We start from the raw sequence: 22,259 nt of genomic DNA on the forward strand, positions 1-22,259 counted from the left end.
AAAAAAAAAAAAGAAAGAAAGAAAGAAAAGCAAAAAAAAAAAAAGAAAAAGAAAAAAGAGAAAAAATCATTTAGATCGCATTAGAATTTAATATCAAAATTTTCGATATTTTTTGTCGATAGAAAAATTTTCTTTTAACGAAAGATTTATTTTAAAGCAATTGAAAGAAAAGCTTCTAATCGTCAAACAAAAATTCATTTCGATTACATTAAACTATCATAAAATATTTGATTTTTTACATTTTTCTTTCAATGTTTTTCGTCGAAAGAAAAATTTTCTTTTTACGAAGAGTCACGAACGATTTCTTTTAAAGCATTCGAAAGAAAGGTCTTCCAATCGTCTATCTCGATCGCTGTGCGGTACACACACGTCGGAGTTTTTCATTATGATTCATTTATTCGTGACCCTAAAGCAGCTGGAGACTTTACTTATCGGGTTCTACGAAAACGTTTGTATGTATGCATATATGTATGTATATATGTACCAGGTGGTCTTGCGAATAAGAGAAGGGTATCTGAAATTAAGGCGGTAAGGAATTTCTTGCTTACGAAACTCTTACGTCGAAGGGTGATACGATAAATGTTTAATCATGCACACGAGGAATGTAGACATTTTACGAGAGATCATTTTCTTTCATTAGGAGAAAGATTTACATTCTTACGTAGTAAATTATAGTTTGAACAAAACTCATATATATAATCTTTTATATATATATATATATATATATATGTATATATATATACACATATTCTTTTAGAATTTAGAGACAATTTCGAAGACAATATTATTCGATATACGAAGTATATTAAATACACTTCACTGTCTGTGTATATGTGTATTTTTACAAATCTATAACGTTCGTGTCGATATTTAAAAAAAAAACAAAAAAAAAGAAAACTACATTATAGTCGAAAGACTAAAGAAACGCAATTTTTTATCTTACTTAAAGATATTTGAATGATCGATCACTGATAATGAGACATTAACATTAATATGCTAATACATATATATATAAAATATCGATATGCTAATTTCATTCTTATTCGAAACGACTTATATGTATCGAAATAGGAAAATTCATGGAAACAAAAAAAGAAAAAAAAGGAGAAGAAAAAAAAAAGAATGAACTTTTCTCTTATCATTGTAGTCTTAAATTCTAATATATCTTCGATATATATATATCTGACGTAGTAAAGTTTACGATGAAATCATTGTTAAATGTTTATATAATAGAAATTCAAATTTACCTAGGACGATCATTTTTGTTGTTTTCTTTTAGTTTTTTTTTCTTTTTGTTTTTTTTTTCTTTTTTTAATTGTTCGTGACATAACAAAAGTTTTATCGTAAACCATATCCCTCGAAGATGTGTAGAGAGGAGATCCGAGAAAGTTGAGCGAATCGGTGTGGCCTTTTCTTACCTCGACCCATTGTATCCCCATAGTGACAGACCAGCTTCTCCTCTTGAGTCTTTTAATACAAAACATACGTGCGACAGATGCGCGTTTATTTCACAGCTCGTCGTCCCGAGGTATCCATGTTGGTTGAGAATGAAGAACGTTGGGGTTTGGCTGAAAGAAAAGGACGGAGATAGATACACAGATAAATAGAAAGAGAAAAACAGAGAAAAAGAGAGAAGGAGAAGAGGAAAAAATGAGGATAAAAAAATTTTGTCAGGTCAAGCAACCAAAAAAAATGTGTTAGAGTAAAAAAAAGAAAGAGAGAGAGAAAGAGAAAGAGAGAAAGAGAAAGAGAGAGAGAGAGAGAGAGAGAAAGAGAGAGAGAGAGAGAAAGAGAAAGAATGATCGCGACTAACGAACAGGAGAAAAATTCTTCGTAAATGTGTCAAGAGACGTGAAGTACTCGAGTAAAAGCCACGATTTAATCTCCACTTTCCGCGTCCGCGTTTATAAGCCGAAAAGTTCTCCGATAAGGCTTCAATTCAATTCTTAACAAAATACCGATTGTATAGTCACCTCTGTACGTATATGTAGTATACATATATTTGATGAATGTATCATGCATGTATATATGTTATGTGTATGTATGTTGGTATATGTGTATGTATATGGCATCGAGGAAAGATTTAGCCAAACTTTCTGTCTGTGGTCAAGCCGAATAAGTTGGACTCTCTCTTTTACTCGTAAACACGTACGTCTTATCCCGGAAACGAGCGGCATACGATTGCGTTATTGCCGCAAAAAATGTTTCAAAAGAAAAAATATATGTAAACCGCGAAAAATAGTTAATAGCGTCGACTGTCGTTTCTTTCAATAGCTAAATAAAAGATGTTAATATCTTTCAGATCGCACGAGATTTAAAAAAATTAAGATCGAAAAAAAAACAAGAAAAAAAAAAGAAAATTAAAACAAACAAACCAAACAAAGTTAGTATATTATTATTATTCTTATTTAGATATAAAATAATAATTTTTTTATATTTACGTATTATTAATACATTGCTGATCGGCTATTATATGGAGAAAAAAAAAACAAAAAAAAAAAATAGTAATGCGTTTCACCTTAGCTATATTCATAATTGAAAATAAAATCATTATTAAAATATTAAAAATTTAGCAAAATTGTGGTAATATCAAAATTAAATAGAAACATTATCCAACATAATGAGCAATATTATAATAATAACTTTGTATATCATGTGAAGTATAAACAATTTTATACTTTAATAATTACATAAAATGCATGCATGTGCAAAGAGACAAATATACTCGTAACCGGTCAACAATGTGTTAAAGGAGATTCTCGTTGATAAATAATCTAAAAATGTCCTGTTAATTCATAATGTAAATGATTAAATAATAAGCGGAAAGTGTAGCGTCCTTGATGATATCGAAGAAAGACACACACACTTTTAGCCTCTTTTATCCTCAATCCTTGGAACATTTTTAGTGCATAGCTAAACCCATATGCCGAAAGTATAATGGTATCTCGGTTCATGGTAGCTATCCGCCCCTTCCTGTTTCCTCCTCGACGAGTTTGCCGTCCTCGCGGCTAATCTTTAGGCCGCAGCATCCTGTGGGTGGAGAGATTATGCCGTTTATAAAGTTTCCCGTACTAACTCAGAAATCTTCAATCAACGAGTGCGTTTTGTACCGTCCACAACGCTCGTTTTCCTTATTTTTTACACTACTTTTTTCTTCGTTTTTCTTTCTTTTTCTCTATTATTATTATTATTATTATTATTATTATTTTTTTGTTTGTATACGTACTTCTTCTTGTCATGCATGTGACGAAGTTCACGCGATTTTTCCATTGATTCTCGTTCGAGTTTCTTCTTGGGTCACGTGTGCATCCATGTATCTCGTTGTATCGTTCACACATGATACAAAAGTTTTGTATATCCCTTTCTTCGAGTGTGTGATTTAGTTACGATTTTTTTTGGATATTCTTCAAAGGAAAGTATGTAGAATAGTTCTTGATGATGTTGTTTGATCTATATGTTTCTATATTATTCCATCAATTTATTCACTCTTAATCCTCCCCTCTCTTTTTCTCTCTTAATACCATTACGACTATGCATGTATACGAAGAACATAGTAAATTTCTTCCTTTCTCTCGTCATTTTTAACACAGTTTCAGTGAATTCTTTCGACGCACAAGGAAGCTGTTTGATGTCGGTTACGTTGCGGCTCGTCAACGGGCACTTGGCTTTATTAAAATGCTAGCTGCCTTTTGAAGGGCAACATCGTATCCGGAGAACCTCATCGATGGATAAAATATCGACATACACCGACTTTTAATCCATGATATATACGTATGTTATGTTTCTGTGATTTTTAATCTATTTATTAATCGTGTTAATTTGTGTATGTGTGTGTAAAAGAGAGAAAGAGAGAAAAAGAAAGAAATGACAAAAATAAAACGTATAAATATTTCGTATCTTCTCGCACTCGTTTCGTACACATTGTATCTGTCCTTAAATCTTTTTTCCTGATGATAATTACTCACATACTTCCTGTTCCCTTGTTCTCCTTTAGTTTTTTACACTTTTCATATTAGAATTAGAAGGGTTTGGGAACGATCTTTAGTAGAATCATAGTATTTATTAAAATTTTTGGTACATCCATTCGTGCGAAGTCACAAATTATTGAAATACCTTGTTCATATCTTCATATTGGCTCTGTTAGTAGACGTTCTTCCTTGTGCAAGAAATTGTAAAGAGAAGCTGATAACGTTGCACACCGATTCGATATTGAACTTTTTCTTACTGTTTTTTTTGGTTGCTTTTTTGTTTTTTTTTTTTATCTTTTTTTTTCTTGTCTTTTATAATCATACATGTGAAGCAGCCTCGACGCTTCGTTTACTCTGGTTTTGTGAAAAGAAAAATGAGGTAAGACGACTTGCGAACACGTGAACTCCTACGCGAAATCAACGATTAATTCTCGACTATTTTCTCATAAACCGCGCAATGTTGTTTCTATCGAAGGAACAAAACCGTTTTAATAATGTCCCATAAAAGAACTCCGATCCACGCACGTGCCTCTAATGTGATATTATAATAATGGAATATCATAAAATTGTGAGAACTAACTTCTCTTTATATAATTATTTCTAGACTTCTCGCAATTCTTGGTTATAATGAAATGTTGCTACGTCCTATATAAACGTGGACGCATTTATTATCTTGAACGATTACCAACGACAATAAATAATGTTTAGAAAGTTATTAAGGTGTGTCTGTGTGTATGTGTATGCGTGTATGTGTTTGTATGATATCGAACGAGATATTAAATATACTATAGTTTCCTTTAAATTATTATGCTAAATCGTAATTAAATGTAATGTAAACGTCTATTAATCATGTTCTTTACAATGATGAAACGTTTATTGAACTTCTTCTACCCTGTAAAACGAATATCTCCGATGCTTAAAAGAGTGCACAACCTTCCTTTATATTATCATCTTCCTAGCATTAATGTGATCTTAAAATTTATTGAACGAAATTGAAGAGAGAGACAAGAGCAATCTGTCCGTTACAGTTAGCAAAGGTACCGTAAACGTGACTTCGATACGTCGCAGAACACTAGCGTAAAATTTGTCTCTATATAAAAAGTCAGTCTCATTTTCTATAAGATATCGCAATTAATACGTTTTTCCCAATATTTACATGTATCGCGGTGCACGAGGATAACGATGGTAAATATTGAAGTTTTGTACTTTTATGTCACAGTCCGTTAGTGAATAATTTCCAGGCATAACAAAAAAAAAAAAAAAACAAACAAAAATAATTTCAAACATCGCATAAGTGGTGGTATCAACTAAAAACTTAGTAATTTATTAGAATTTTCCTTTTTCTCGATTACAATTTAAAAAAAAAAAAAAAGAAAAGAAATAAAATAAGGAGAAAAAAAAAGAAAAAAAAACAACATCGAACGTATAGACGAAACTTTCTATGATCTATATCTAAAACTTTCTCCTCCCTATTTTTCTTACACGGTTTTTGTCTATCTTCTTCTTTTTTTCCCCTTTCGCTTTGTTATTATTTAAAAATAACCAATTCGAACGAATAGCTAAAATAAGTGATTATCATTAATATTAAAACGTGATTAAAATTTGGTAAAAGTATCACGTAATCGCGGCAAACGAGTCATAAGATTAATAACATTCTATATTGAAGTATATTCTTCACTTGCGTCCTCTTCTATACCTCACGCATAATTTTGTTATTCTGTTAAAACACATTTACTACTGCGCGCTCATTTAATACGAACGGGAACGAGGAAAGTTGATTCGATGCAAGTTATTTTATAAGGTTAAGTAATATGTCTTATATACTTGTATAGTACTGACATTAAACCGATAAGAGTATAAAATATTTTACATCGAATTACCTTTCCCAATAATAATAATAATAATAATAATAATAATAATAATAATAATAATAATAATAATATAATAATTAATTAATAATAATAATAATAATAATAATAATAATAATAATAATAATAATAATAATAATAATAATAATAATAATAATAAGGCGTATCTCTCGCGTTGGCCGCATTTTCATTATATCATAGGTTCGATTTCCTTATCGCAAATACCATCGATATCCAACGTTGCATAGAATCAGGGAATACCGTTCTGCGTTTGAAGCTGACTCCGATAAAACTTTTCTTAAAATTGAAACATCCGATAAAGTTTAAAGTTAGAACCATTAAAAATGAAATATACAACATGTATATAGAACTCTTTTTTTATAGTTTTTGCTTAACGAGTTTAGCCCGAATGCGGACACGTGCATTTTAAAACACCACGGCACGGGCTATGCAACGGGATTTTAACACCTACTTTTTCTTTTTGTTGTTTTTTTTTCTTATCTACATCTAACGCGGGCACTGACACAGTTTGGAACGTATCCAATGCATCGCAATTATTCCCCGATCATGCGGAATGGATGTTCGAGCGATCGTTAAGTTGTCGAGGAATGGAGGACTCTGTGTGTATGTGTGTATGTGGTGTGTGTATGTATGTGAGAGAGAAAGAGAAAGAGAAAGAGAAAGAGAGAGAGAGAGAGAGAGAGAGAGAGAGAGAGAGAGAGAGAGAAAATAGAAAAGAGAAAAGAAGGAAGTAGATCCAGAAGTTTAACGCTTGAAAAGACACTAAATCTTTGTAGCGCAATAGTCAATAGTTTCTGGACATTGAAAGAATAAAAAGAAAGAAGAAAAAGGAAAAAGAAAGGAAGAAAGACAAAGCAAAAGAAGAGGAAGAAGAAGAAGAACACGAAGAAGACGACAAAAAAATGAATGAGAAAGGGAAGATAAAAAAAGCCTCGAGAGTACTCGACGATCGCTCGAGATGACAAAGTTCGTATCGCGTCGGCAGTTTACGAAGATCGATCCTCGTTAGGGTGTCCTGCGCGAGATAAAGAGAGTGACGTAGTGACAGTCATGCTTGAAGCGGATGGCATAGCCATCTCTGCCATCTCTGTCATCGCCGCCGTCGTCGTCGCCGTCGTCGTCGTCGCGTTCTTGTTCCTCGATGGTCACCAAAAGTGTGACTGAACGTATCCACCACCCATACCGATGGGATTGAAACGATGCGGATGTAGCTTCTCCATCCTCATTGCTCCAGGTCCTCCTCCACCTCCGATGAAGCCACCGTGATGAGCACCGCGTGGACCAAAGCCCCCTCCGGCTACTCTGCCAAGCATTCCCGGCCCGCCACCTCCTCCACCTCCAATACCCATTCCGATTCCTGGCGGTCCACCGATGCCACCTCGTCCTCTTCCACCCCCGCTGCTACTGAGGCTCCCGCTTACACCACCACCTCCACCTCCGCTGCTGCCGCCGCTGCTTCCTCCCCCTGAAAGACCATCCAATCTTCGTTAACGCACCTCCTCTCTCTTCTCCAGGCTCACTCCACGTGAAATCGCTCACTTTATTCGTCTCTGACGTTAACTTTTCCAATAATTTTCTTTCTTATTTTGTTTTTGTTTTTGTTATTTTATTCTTCTTCATTTGAAAAATCGAAGCACTGCAACGCAACGGTATTTCGAAAACATTTGTCTCAAAATCATTTTAAATACATATATTTATCTATGTATGTATGTATACCGTAAATACTTTCGTGAATGACGTATTTTGATTTCGAAGAAAAATTCCATTACTTCCATTGCTCTAGAAAGTGATCGATTTTACATGCAATGACCCTACGTGCACCAGAGACCGAGCACGGAAGAGGGGGACAGTTTTCTTCCCTTCTTCCTACGATCGCTTGGCTATCGAGAAGGCTTACGTCTAATTTTTGCTCTACATTACGTCTAATGTATAATATGTGTATATACATATTGAAATATATGTATATATACATGAGTGTGTGTATGTGTACTATGTACAAGGATTATAACAGAAAATGGCGAACGCGTGCGATATTTTGTGTCTCACATTCGAAAATGTGGATCGTTCCTGAAAGATAGATTTTTGTTTTTTTTTTTTTGTTTTATTTAAATCTCTCATTCATAATCAAGAACAATACGCAAAATAAGATAATAACAATCACTATATGCTATGCATCCTATCCTCCTCGTTTATATCATCATTATATGCAATCTAATCGATTTTCTTCCTTATGTAATACACTTATGTATTTCAGTAGTTCCTATCCACTTTCCTACGTCACTTTGACCTTATTCGTAATCCATTGAAAAACATCGAAAATAAAATTGGGATGGAGGTGGTCTTGTTATAATAAAGCACAAGTCCCATTATTTTCTTTCTAATGTTTTAATCAAATTTAACGAGAGCGACTACAGATCCACGTAAAATCTTCGTGACTGTAGCAACAAGGATTAAGAAAGGTATAAGATAATACTTATACAGGAGAATTTCAAGAACGAAGTGACGCATCCCGAGTTTACGCGTCGATTTTATACCAGGTATATTATTTTTGTATTGACGATTTTTTCGGTTTTTCTATTTCCTTGCAAATTTATCAATCCAATAGATAAATAGATAGATAGATAAATAGATAGATAGATAGATAGATAGATAGATAGATGGATAAATAGATAGATAGATAGATAGATAGATAGATAAATAGATAGAGATAAATAGATAGACAGACTATAATTTGTATATCGACGAACATCGTGCAAACGTATAGCTTACTTGCCATGTGACTTTTTTAAACATTCATACAAATAGAAAAAAAGAAGTATATTAAAAAGCTTATATAATATACATCAAAATATATTGGTTTAAAAATCGGTTTCGTGTCTCTTGCTCGTAGAGAGATCATTTATAGAAAAATCGTAGCGATGATAAATGGGTTCGAAAAGCATTGTAACTAAGTACATACATAGACGACACAAATAACGATTAAGAGATAATGAAAAATCGTCAGTACAAAATGCGATACAATTCATTTTCTTTTCTTTTTTTTTTTTTTTCTTTTTTCTTTTCTTCTTCTGATAATTCAACCAATTTTCTATTGAAATATTCGCACAACGTATGACGAACATCAGTTTAACTAATTGTATATACATGTAACACGTATGTATATACGTATAATAATATACAATATACACACATTCGCTTTTGCTATAATATCAATTATCATATGTTGCGTGTACGTTTATTTGTTATATGTAATGTTATTTTTTTTCTTTTCTTTCTTTTTTTTTTGTTTTCGTTAATTATTTTTAACAGAGTGTAATCAGTGTGTAAGGCTACGCTCGTATGACCACAAGTCGCTGGACTTTTACTAATCGAAATCGATTTGCAGAGAGCATTCATCTTTTATAATCGAATTACGCGAGAAGAGAAGAGAAAAATATGTTGAATATATTATTGAGAATGTCGCAGGCATTTTTATAAACGCGTTTGTCTATTTGTCTTTTTTTTTTTTTGTTATTTGTTTCTTTTTCTTTTGCAATAACAGCACGCTATTAAAATTGTCCTTCTCCATCATAAATCAAACCGAATCGTATCCATAGAATTGTAATAGATTAAAATATAAAGAAAATACAAAGAGAACGAATACTACGTATGTAAATATTTACGTACGTATTTAAACGTACATCGAACATTTAAACCAAGTTCAAATTTAAACCAATTTCTCGATTTACAAGTGTGTATTTTATCGACAGTCCCTTTTTTTATTATTCGCATTGTATTTTCATTCGGCGTTATTTTGTCCTTATTCTTATCACAGCCATCGTTAGCACTACCGGACTTCGATAATATAATCATTTCGCTCGAACTCCATCAGCCCGTTTAAAAACCTTACAATTTACTACTTAAAACTCTTTAAAATTAGAATCCTCTCTAACTGCAACTTCCGTCAACTTATTTACAACGCATTCGTTTAACATCGTACGAGTTCGCGTATCGCATTTTTACTTAAACACAAAAATATGTTTCTTTTGGACATATGTATATACGAATAAAAAAATGAGATATTTTTCCACAACAGTTTAGTAAATAATATCGTATTTATATTCTTATTCGAATTCAAAATCCATCGTTTTGATTTATAAGAAAGTAATATAAATATTTGTGTGTGTGTGTGTGTACGCGTATACACACCAGTCTAGATAAAAAGTTCATAGGTGGACTAAAAGGTCTTAAGTGATTTTAAAAATCAATTACTCTTTTTCTAGACATTTTAGGCTAATTTCTTTCTCAGATCGTAAAATTACAAATCTAGCTTGTAAAATTACAAGCCTAACCACAAGCTTAAAAAGTCTTGAAAAAGAAAAATTTATTTTTTTAAAATCACATAAGAACTTTTGATCCGCTTAGAAAATTTTTGTTACACACATATATGTACATATATAATAGATGAAAATGCGACTCGTGAATATTCGAGATATACGATGTTAAGTAGTTTAGTGACATGTGTATATGTCCCTTAAGATAACTTGGTCTATATAAGATCGATAATGAAAAATTTATCTTCGTTAGACTATCGTGCCTTCGTCGATCGATTCGTCTGCTTCTTTTCTCTTTTCCTGCGGGTGTAGCCGACGACGTAAAATTTCAAGCTTCGCCTTACGCGACAACAACAATAATAATGAACGTAGAAAGACGACCAAAAATAAAAAGAAAGAAATCACGCATACATGCGTATACATGTGTATACATATTACACATACACGAAGATTTTAACAAATGTAATTACAAATCGCACACGACCGAATTATATAAGTGCGTCAAATACCAGGGCATTCGCAATATTAAATTCCTAAAAGCTTCGGCTCTTTCTCTCTTTCTCTCTCTTTCTCTCTCTAATATGATCCAATAATTTTGATCATTTATACAGAATGAACCATACAACGTAACTTATTTTACTTTTATCACACATATACAACTTATTTGTATTTGGACTTATTTATAAATTACATTCATTCGAAAGAAAGAAAATAGTCTATAGCAGTGATTCTCAATCTTTTATGCTTCACCTACCATTTGGAAATATGTATGTAACTGGCATACTACTTGTACGGATAAATAAAACTATAATTACAGTATAACAATAGAAATAAAAGAAAACATACATGTACAATAGATTATTAAATTAAATTTTATATTTAATGTATATACTTTCACTGCATACTCCCCAAAATTTTACATCATATCCCATGTTGAGAATCACTAGCTTATAGAAATATGTATGTATATGTAATCAATTTTCTATTTTCCAACGATGCGTGATAACGTTACACAATTCAATCTATATAATGATCTGCGTCCGAGCAAGTTGGATCGTATTACGTTGAAAACAACACGATACATCGTGAGATTTTCAACGTATCTCTCTTTTTCTCTTGATCAGCCGATATCTAGACGATGATATATATTACTACTACGAGCAGTACCGAATATCTGTATTTCTAATTTCAAGTAAAAAAATGGACGATTGTCAAAGTCGAATAAGATACACATACGTACATATGTTTCTTCTTAGACTCGTGATTCACTTATTGCGAACCCAAGCTTTAATAATAATTCGATCGGTCGTTAAATACATCGATTAATAGGGCAATAACCGGTAACAAGAAAAATGCGAGTGATTAATATCTATTTTTATAACGATCGACGGAACAATAACTGCTACTTATGCACCTTTTTTTTCTTTTTTTTTTTTTGTTTTTCTTTTCTCTTTTCAATTTCATTAACAACGAATCTTATCGCATTTGGATGATACCACTTTAATGGTGGAATATGTGAAGAAAAAAAAAAAAAAAGAAAAAAGAAAATGATACATTTAAAAAAAAAATGTTCTATCATTAATATCCTGAGTTTTATGATAAACTGTTTTAACGTACACGTACATACGCACGCACGCACGCACGCACACACATACACACAGATACATACACATGCACACATGCACGCACATCATTTAGTGATTATTCATCCAATAAAGTACATCCGACGATTGCTTCAATATCTCGCGAGATATACATACATTACATATATACGTAATATCTTTTAATTACGGTGAGATTCGTGGAATTTCGCAAAAGACGAATCGTTGAATCATTGTCCAATATCTTCTCGGTAAATAGATCACGTTAAAAGTGGTTATTATTAGAGGAGAAAGTTAAACATATTGTGTATTTGTGCATGTGTATATATATATATATTTTACACACACACACACATATACACATTTTAAATGCAAATTTAATCATATTTCTAACTATAATAATTTCGTAACATTGGAATTGTGGATCGTAACGATAAATCGTACAATATTTATGTTTAAAAACATGGTGTTCGTTAAAACGTTTGGAACGACTAGTAGAGTAAGAAGAAAATCTTCCAAAAAGGCTATTATTATTATTATTATTATTATTATTATTATTATTATTATTATTATTATTATTATTATTATTATTATTATTATTAGCGAAATGTTTCGCAATTTGATTGATCGCACTACGATGACATTGTTATATAGACGTTACATAAGTTTATCGAATAACATCGTTGAGATTAATTGGGATATTAAATGGCATTCCTTCATATCAAAAACAGCTGATCGTGTATAGATGTTGTAACATGTGCCTTTACAATCTATAAGTAAAGTCTCGAAAGATTCATAGATCTATTTATATGATCTTTTCAAATCTTCGTATATTTTTAAATGATAACGTATATTCCATATTTTTTTCTTCTTTCTTTTCTTTTTATCCTTTTGTTTTCGTTCAATTGTAGCATAATGTCGTAAAAGTAAGAATTGCAAAAGGCTGTCTCAGGCTATTATACGTTTATATATATGTGCAGTACAAATCAAGGATTACGACGAAGAAAAAAAAAAAATAGCACAATTGTAATAACAGCATTCACAGTAATATTTCTGGATTTTTTGTTTGTTTGTTTGTTTCTTTCTTTCGTTAATACATGTGCATATTTGGAGAGCATGCTGTGTCGTTTAATCGCAATTACAGTTTAATCATGAACTTTGAAAATTATTATGTATGGCATTCTCATTATGTCGAATTTTATTATGAGCGTCTGCTGTGTTGTGCGACTAGCAAAAGCTTGAAAAAAAAATATATATATAATAAAGATGATATTATCTATTAACTTAACGAATATGATAAAGATATAATTGTCGATAAAATTGTGTTAACTTTATATATCCAATGATGTTATTAGTTACCATTTATGTAAGTGCAATTGTTTTTTACTATTTCATTAAACTTCAATACTTGTATTAACTCATTTCTCACGCGCAACTATTTCAGCAACTAATAATTTTCTAAAGTTTGATTAAATGTTCTTTTTTTTTATTTTTTTTCTATTTGTTTTTTTTATTTTTTTTTTTATTTTATTTATTTATTTTTTTTTTTCTTTAATGCAATTCCTTTATCAATATTTATCATAATTGAAGTTTAAAAATTAACAATTTATTATAGATAAATAATATTGTGTGTATATAATTTCAGTTCATCTGGAATAATAAGAGCAACACTTAAGTTATCAATACTTTTTTGTTTCTTTCCTTTTTTCTATGTGTATATATATATATGAGTACTTAGAAATCACTTTTACTGGTTTCATAAAATGTTACAAACAATTAATATTTTTTTTTTTAAATTTTAAATTCCATAAAAATTCGCAATAACAACTGCAAGTAATAATGAAGCATATATATGAGAAGATTTCAACAAAATTAAATACGTTTATAATCTTTGATAAAGATAGTGGTCATAGCGCTGATATTTATTCCTGGTTGGATATAGGCGCTCTCCTTTGTAGATTGGTAAGCATAGAAATAAAAATGAAACATTAAATGAATATTTCTTACTCGAATGATTCAAAGACCTTAATTGTTCGATACAAGACACAGCCATGCACTTAGAATTATAGTCAAGCGGGCTTCTCACCGATGCAGTCACAGCCCAATTATCATAAATTAGCATATGCATATTACAAATAAATAGCAGGCAATTTGGTAGACTGATATATTTCTAATTATAGAATTATATGTATTAAATAAAACTATCACGAGTGACAGTATTGATATAAATACATGTTTATGATAATTAAATTATAATAAATTTCATATATACTATAATATATAATTATTTTTAATATTCCAAACTCATTCTTTGGTTTTTTTTTTCGCGCAATATGTTTTCGATATATAACGTTCGTTCCAATATCATACGCACGCAATGCGCACTTAAGATTAATAGGAATGGGTTTAATAAATATACAAAATTGTATTAACTATTATATTTATAACAAAAGTATACTTTAACCGTTTGGAATTTGATAACAAAAATAATGTATGGATATTTGAACATAAATTGTAATACAAAAAAAATGATATATATATATATGTATATGTATATATATATATTTCATATGTATATATATATGTGTATATATATATATGAAAAGAATTAAGATATCATACAAATAGAACTAAATCTATGTTCCTTCATCGAGACAATTTAACATTATGTTTAACATAAAATGTAATTGTGACGAAATTACTTAAATCATAATAAGGAATAATTTCTTCAAAGATAAAATTATTAACAATATTCTATAGAACGGAATCGTACTAACATTGTAATAATCACTTAGAAAATAATTATGTCTTCATTATATCACACACAAAATATTTAATCCACAACACTATTGTCTGTTTTTTTTTCTTTTCTTTTATATTACTGATGAGAGAGAAACATACTTTTTTTTATAGTGCATAATAAACACTCATAGGAAACATATTTCACACTAAATCATGCACACTATTATTAGAAACTGATAGAAAAATACCCGAATAAAATTTCGGCTATGGCAAAAATTGCTGCAGTATATTGCGCATGATAGAATTATAAAGAACACTTTTCCATGTAAAAGGGACTAGTGCGATAAATCGTTGAAGTCTGATCTACAGGCAGCCATCTTATCTGGCAAAACATTAAAGTATTAGATATTGTATCTACAGTAATGCACACATATAAAATTGTATGCTAATATATATATATATATATATATATATATATATATATATATACATATATATATATACATATATATATATTATATATGTTTATAAAGATAGGATTTGCAAAAAATCTTAAATACTTAATTATCAATCTAGTAAGAAGCAATTTTATTTTTCTTTCGTAAATTAGGTAGAATTTTTGTTTAGAAAATAGTTAAAAGGTTGCTTAACACATTTTAATAGTATGAAAGTAATACACAAAATAGTAACAAAGATTAAAAAATAGTAATTAATGAATGTTAATAAAAAAAATGGGTTATATACATTCATATTTGAAAAGTATGTAAGATATTAAATGCAACAACCTATGAAAGTCTTACAATATGTAAGAAATATCAATGTATTTATATTATGAAATAACTGAACCACACCAAGAGGATAGGAATTGCTTTTCCCATAGTTATACTATATGATGCAGTCATTCATGCGCCATTAATCAGAAAAGTGTAAAGCGCAATGCAAAGCACCTCTGACAATAAAAATATTACTACAATTACTCCATATTTTTGTCCATTAATTCGTATAATATTACATTTCGCGATTATATTTATTATTTAGTATTTCTACTGTCAGAATAATACTAAAACTAAGGCATATAAATATAATATAAATTAATTTTCAACTACTTACCTCGACTTTGATTATATCCAGCCTGCCAACCTGCATAATATGCTGCTTTCTGTTTTCCATGTTCTTCCGCGATCTTTACACTGAGTCTTTCTGAACCACCTTCTGGAATTGTACCATGAAGTTGTGCAATTGCTTCTTGTGCCTCTTCACGTTTGTCAAATCTTTAAAAACAAAATCATATCATCAATAAAATTAATTTTACTTGCTTAAATTCAATTAAATGGCTGTAGAATTTACAAATATCTTTAAAATCTTTTATATAAATATCTTTCATAAAAAATATATTAGCTAATGAACTTCTTAGTTATTTCTCTTATGTAAGGAAATCATTAATGCTATTCTATATTCAGTCTATATTCAGTTAGTGACATACTTTTGATACTATTTTCAACAACAAAGCTATTCTACACAACCTGAATTTTCAGTTATATGTATCTCAACAGTTAACTAGGTCAATTGTAAAGACATAAAATTGAAATTATAGTGGTCAAGCCAAAAAATAATTTGGCAGCAAATATCTTATGTATAGTAAATAAATGTGTATTATCTGCTAACTTAGGTTGCATAATGATACAATTAGTCTCATTTCAAACAGCTGTTACTCTTGAATGAGATCCAATTTTCTATATTATCAAATTCACGCATATATTATAAAAGTTGACTTATATTGCATAAACAGATTTTTTCCAATAAGTTAAGTCATGGTAGATAGTATAATTTTCCATGTATTAATTCATTAACTTACCTTACAAAGGCTACACCTCTTGGTAAGCCAGTCAATTTATCCTTCAAAATATTTTTTTGCACTATATTCCCAAATTTGCTAAATATATCATCGATCTGACTTTCTGTTATATTTCTGTGAGAAAAAATAAATAAAAAAATATTAAACTATGAACAAGTTTGTATCATTTTTATAACCCAATAACTGTTATTACTAATTGAACTAATTAAAATATAACATGCATTTAAAACATACCTTGGTAAATTAGTCACATAGAGATTTGTTTCTTTTATCTCTTCTCCAGAAGGGCGTGCAAAAGATACCTTTAACCGCTTATTTTGTACTTGAAGACCATTTAATGTATTTATAGCAGTAATAGCATCTTCAGCCTTTGTATAATTTACAAAACCAAAGCCATAACTGTATCCGGTCTATAAAAGTAAAAAATCGAATATTTATATTAAAGTTTAACACTTTGAGAATAATGTATGGAAATATATAACTACTTGACATACTTTGTAATCTTTCATGACGCGACATGATTCAACAGGTCCTATCGTCACGAATAAGCTGTAAAGATCCTTCTCCGTCATACTTTGTGGAAGATAGTTGATAATCAAATTTGTCCGTGGCTCATCGTTGCCTTTGGTCTGCTGTTGCGATTGCTGTTGTTGCTGCTGCTGCTGCTGCTGCTGCTGTTGCTCTAGCTGATCGGTCATTTTGTTATACTGTCCAAAATCTTCACCTTGGTTTAGGACTCGGCTCAGACGTCACTGTCAGAGCAACACTACCAATTCCAAATTTCCTGGTTGGGATTGCTGTGTACTCCGACTGATTTAGCCCAGTGAAACCATCGACGGGGTCGGCAAATACAAAAAATATAAACAAATTCATTACTACGTCTTCCCCGTGCAATGCCATGATCGTCGAACGGTCTGTGCCCTTGAATGTTTTCACTTTCTTAAGTAATTTAAAATAAATAGAAAATAAATGTGCATATGTATGATGGCAGACCTGTGTACAAGAAACAAAAAACAAAGGCAAGTAAGGACCAAACAGAATTAACTGGCATAAATGAAAAAAGAAGCCCAAAATATATTGCACGTTCCTTGTAACGTATGTATATACATAGATATGTTAAAACTTCCATTATTACTAATAAAAATGAACTAAATCGTCTTATAGTAAATAAACCCTTTATAACTGTTATGAATTTTGATCATATTTTTCATATAACTAATAAACTTATAATTATTAAATGATAAAATAAAGAAATTACTATTCTGCAATCCTCAGAAAGAGCTTGGGAACACTTATAATTCAAGCACGAAGAAGCACGACTAACACAGTTCGTGGAGTCTTATGAAGCGAAACTATTATCGAATCGATATTATTTAACAACAATGCTCTCGTGTAACGTTAACTATTCCGAACTATGTTGTTGAACGAGCTAAAACAAACTCACTCGTACTGTTTATGAAGTTCGCTCGCGCTCGTGCGTTTAGTTCATTAAAGACTCGTAACGTATAAATTTTCATTATGAAAGAAAACAGGAAAGAAAAGGACAAGAAACTCGGAGAAAACGGAAGCTTATCGAGGGGCGCTTCACCGACTTTTACGAATCACCGGACAATTCTTTATACGTTTAAAATAAGCGTCTTGTGGTTATGAATTTGTAGGTTACTCTTGAAGGAACAATTGTTTACAAAATAATTCTTTGCCCTTATTCTGAAGAACCCCGGGAAAAGCGAATGGCCCGGCGGATTCGTGAATCGACCAAGCTGTCAGGAGGATGGAAAGAGAAAGAGGGGGAAAGGGCAATGAAGGGGGATGAAAGGAGGGAAGAAGAGCGCGGGATTGTGACGCATAGAGGAAGAGGGAACAAAGTGAATGTGTGTCTTGTGTGTAAGAGAGAGAGAGAGAGAGAGAGAGAGAGAGAGAGAGAGAGAGAGAGAGAGAAAGAGAGATATACATACCACGAAAATGGAGCACCGTTGAAACGATAGAGGGAGCGAAGGAGAAGAGCGAGTAAGATGCTAAAGGTTTTGCCACTCGCAAAGAAGCACGAAACACAGTGGTGGATAGTGGTAGACGATCCGTCCGAAGCAGCGCACGCTCACTTGTATCACACACGCGTATTTCCAAGAGAATACAACTTAGCGCTCGCGTACAATTATGTAAGCGCCTTTCACCATTGTAGAAACACGCGTCGAAAAATTATCGGTTCACGCGAATTTTTCAAGTATAACTACCGCGTTTTCTTCTCCACGCACTCTCGTCGTCTCCGCGCACCACGATCGTAAACGTTACGATGAATAGAGATAGCACGGAAACGGAAGAGAGAAGGAGGGAGGGAGAAAGAGAGTGAGTGAGAGAGAGAGAGAGAGAGAGAGAGAGACAGAAAGAGAGAGAGAAAAAGAAAGAAAGAAACTGAGAAAGATTAACAGTGAAAGAGAGGGAAAAGAAGAGAGAAAGATGGTATAAAGTCGCTCGAAAAAGAGACACTCGGAAGGAAATGAGGCAGCACGCGCGAACGCTCAAAAGACAATGCAAAGCAATGCGCGTACGTGAACGCACCGAGCCTACACTGAGCCCAGCCCTGACCTACCTCTTTCTCGCTTCTTCGCTTGCTCCTACAACACCCTCTTGCGGCACGCGACCTCACTAACTGCTACCATCTATATCTCCCCACCCTACCGCACGTGACACCATCGATGCTACTCACGCATGCGTGCGACCAATCGCGCGCCGTCTTGCGGCAATTCTCCACGAAGCATATAGAGGGGGTAAAACCGATGAAAACCATCCCGCCTAAATTCTGCTAACGCATTTATACGTATATCGTTTGGACCTCCTGCCAATTTTCTAGACCTTATTACGTACACCACTAGGCGGATCTTGTAATAAATGGAACGCGACGCACCGAGTCGTTTCCTCAATTTTTTTTGTTTTTCTTATTTTTTTTTTTTTTTTTCTTTTGTTACCGAGCATTGTATCGACCAAGAACAGATATTACATATTTATATTTGTTGTCAACGCTCGTGAATTTACTTTATTCGATTTTATAGAGCAGCTTTAATTATGTATTTTTCGATCAGTACACGATATTTGGGGACAATTATGAAACACAGACATGGATGTCTTTTGAATGTTGGCCAATCATCATGGAAGTACAATAAATTTGTAATTTCGATTGGCAAGATATACGAGACGACCTTCATGTTTTAACACCGTTGTTATTTCGGTGGGATCTATATTTATAAAAGAATTAAAAATCAAGGAACGTCGAGAGTAGAAAAATATCGAGAAATATGATTGAGATTTGTAACGTTGTTGTTCTTATGAAAGGTTTTTCGTTCGTGAAATTAACGATAATAAGATCATTGAAAATTTCCTCATTTTATATCACAACTACGAATTGAAATTTTTATGAACATAACTCTTATATTGCAAATATTACGTATGTACGCTGTACATACATATGTAACGATATGAATGATAGTAATGAGAGAAAAAAATTAAATAATCAACATGATACTCTTTGTACACTTTCCACATAGTTTCTGTTACTGAGTAAGATAAAATTAATTTTATGATCTTTTTTTTTTTTTTTTTTTTTTTGTTATATTCTATATCTAGCCTAACCCAAAAAACATACCTCGATATTATGCTCCAGGAAAAAGCAGCGATCATTGCAATAATCGCTTCACACTTTGTATATTATTCACCTATTTAATAGGTTCCCTTGTATCTCGTCTTTTACCTTTTGATATTTTCGTGAAAATGAAGGAACGAGGAAGCTGTATGTATCGTGTTCGTAATGGACGACAGTCATTGCATTCATCGTCTTTTGTTTCATGTTACACAAGGTCGCTCGAGCAACAACTGCGCATAGTAATAAAAAGAAACTGTTTCAGATCGATCGTATATCGAAAATTACGTATTCTCCTACAATTCATTTAAAAATAATATATAACACATGAATGCATTTCTATTCATTCGATATTATCGTATTAGACGTACTTTTAATATTTAAATATTGTCATTAACTAACTAACTGCACTGATATCTTACCATATACGATAAATAATTTATTATCGATTAAAAAGATCGATAGTATTAACGATATTGATTATCGTATCGCGCGTATCGTATTAACAATAAATTTTCCTAACCATAATCTAAATCTAAATATTTGGATTATTACATATATATGTATTTGTACATACACATGCATACATGATCAAAAAAACTTCAAATCTTCGATCGTTTTGTATCCTTTTCTTTTTGATCTCTTGATTCTTGCAACTATTATTATTTCATCGTTTCAATCTTTTAGAATTCTTATCTTTTAGAAGAATATCGTATGGTATTAACAGTAGATTAAGTGAAGTCACGGTCTTTGTAGAAAATACATTTATAAACTTTAATCTAAGCTTTGACACAAGTGGTTTATCGAAGATCCGTTCCATTAACAAGTTATGTCCTATATCGTAAAAATAACTTTACACTTTCATTGGTTTTCTCGCATATTATTACACTTTAAGCTTACACAGACATACATATATATATATACACACTCACACACATACATATACATAATATATATATATATATATATATATATATAAATGGACAGGAGATGTAATCATCGTTAAATACTTGATGTAAAATTTATAAAAAGAAAAGAAATAATGAATTATCGGAATGTAAATAAGGCAAATTCTCAAATGATAATATCAATAATTATTAAAGGGATCTAGGAAAGTATCATACATACATGTATATTTCGGATCTCCGCATTGCGCTATGACGACGCTATCGTCCTTCTACACACCTTTATATGCATCAGCTATTCATAGATATTGAATAGTGCTTTCGAAAATCTAAGTTTATATATTCCATACTACGTTCTTAGCTTATATATATATTTTTTTAAATAATCATCTATATTAACAATAAATATATCAATTATAATTATTTGAACTTGGAAAAAAATTAATTAATAAATTGCCTCAAGATACAAGATAATTACCGATGCAAGATATTAATCGTTTCGACCAGTAATTAAAAATTTTTTTTAATTTTATAATTAAAAGAAAATGTATGTATATATACACATATAAAAAAATTTAACGAAATAGTAGATACATGAGCATTATTTGTGTGTTAAAATTTATTAGGTCATTCTGTGTCCCTCAATTTTGATCATTTTAATTTTTTCATTATATAAAATTGATCGATTCCCATTGGTAAAAGCATTAAAAGATGTTATGTATTTTATTACTAATTGCCCTCTCTCTCGCTCTCTCTCTCTCTCTCTCTCTCACTTTTAGAATATCTCGATGTCGCATTTTGGTCGAGAGCCCTTTCACGACTGCGTCGAATGATGCGCACGTGCGTATTGGTTATCGTAAAATAACACGACGAAATATATTTTTGATCGTTATTATGCTCGCTCATTTGTTAGTATATAGTTTCTCAAAAAATGAATAATTTATTTATATTTCAATAAAATTTCTTTTCAGTTCTTTATTTGAATCAATCTAACAAGTGTTCTATTTTCATACATATAGAACACTTGTATTTAGTGCTTATTAGTGTCACAAATACAGATTGATTGGGATTTTTGTTCGTGTGATTTATAAATTCTTATATTTTAATGTTATGGTTAAATGAATTTTCTTTCTATAAAATGAAAATAATAACAAAATGTTGACGACATTAAAAACAGATGAATATTTGTGCCATTTTAATGATCTAGTGGAATAACCTAATTTTAAGGAGATGATTATGATTAATAAATGTTATTTTAATGAAAAGATTGCAATCTATTTTTGTTTTTATCTCACATCGCAAGCATAATCATTATAAATACATATAAAAAAGTAGAAATATCTTCTATAAAATAT

General features: G+C 31.2%; 1 protein-coding gene across 10 annotated transcripts; it reads right to left on the reverse strand.

The window, feature by feature from the left end:
- Positions 1 to 560: 560 nt before the first annotated feature.
- Positions 561 to 22,257, reverse strand: LOC122633468 (sex-lethal homolog). 10 transcript variants are annotated; one of them, XR_006328125.1, is made up of 7 exons: positions 18,324 to 18,949; positions 16,863 to 17,361; positions 16,603 to 16,778; positions 16,369 to 16,482; positions 15,624 to 15,784; positions 6,800 to 7,322; positions 561 to 1,568 (listed from the first exon to the last, which is right to left on the reverse strand). XR_006328125.1 is itself a non-coding variant. In XM_043821447.1 (7 exons), the coding sequence occupies exons 2-7, from the start codon at positions 17,064 to 17,066 to the stop codon at positions 1,504 to 1,506; spliced, it is 1,002 nt and encodes a 333-aa protein (XP_043677382.1). In that variant the 5' UTR covers positions 17,067 to 17,178; positions 20,006 to 22,257; the 3' UTR covers positions 561 to 1,503. The 10 variants fall into 10 exon arrangements, 9 of the variants coding, with proteins under 9 accessions (XP_043677382.1, XP_043677372.1, XP_043677325.1 ...); XM_043821447.1 differs by lacking the exon at positions 18,324 to 18,949 and adding an exon at positions 20,006 to 22,257 and having other exon boundaries at positions 7,041 to 7,322; positions 16,863 to 17,178; XM_043821437.1 differs by lacking the exon at positions 18,324 to 18,949 and adding an exon at positions 18,956 to 19,817 and having other exon boundaries at positions 7,041 to 7,322; positions 16,863 to 17,178.
- Between the last annotated feature and the right edge of the window lie 2 nt (positions 22,258 to 22,259).

This window comes from Vespula pensylvanica, chromosome 1 (assembly GCF_014466175.1).
Source record: "Vespula pensylvanica isolate Volc-1 chromosome 1, ASM1446617v1, whole genome shotgun sequence".
Lineage (NCBI taxonomy): Eukaryota > Metazoa > Arthropoda > Insecta > Hymenoptera > Vespidae > Vespula > Vespula pensylvanica.

Bases quoted from the DNA above. Each gene is read 5' to 3' on its own strand.
- LOC122633468 (XM_043821447.1), bottom strand. From the start codon at position 17,066: ATGACCGATCAGCTAGAGCAACAGCAGCAGCAGCAGCAGCAGCAGCAA. The intron at 16,779-16,862 runs GTATGTCAAGTA...TTACTTTTATAG, and splicing joins GCGTCATGAAAGATTACAAA to ACCGGATACAGTTATGGCTT. The intron at 1,569-7,040 runs GTATGGGTGGTG...CTTTTCTTTCAG, and splicing joins GCATCGTTTCAATCCCATCG to CCAAACCCCAACGTTCTTCA.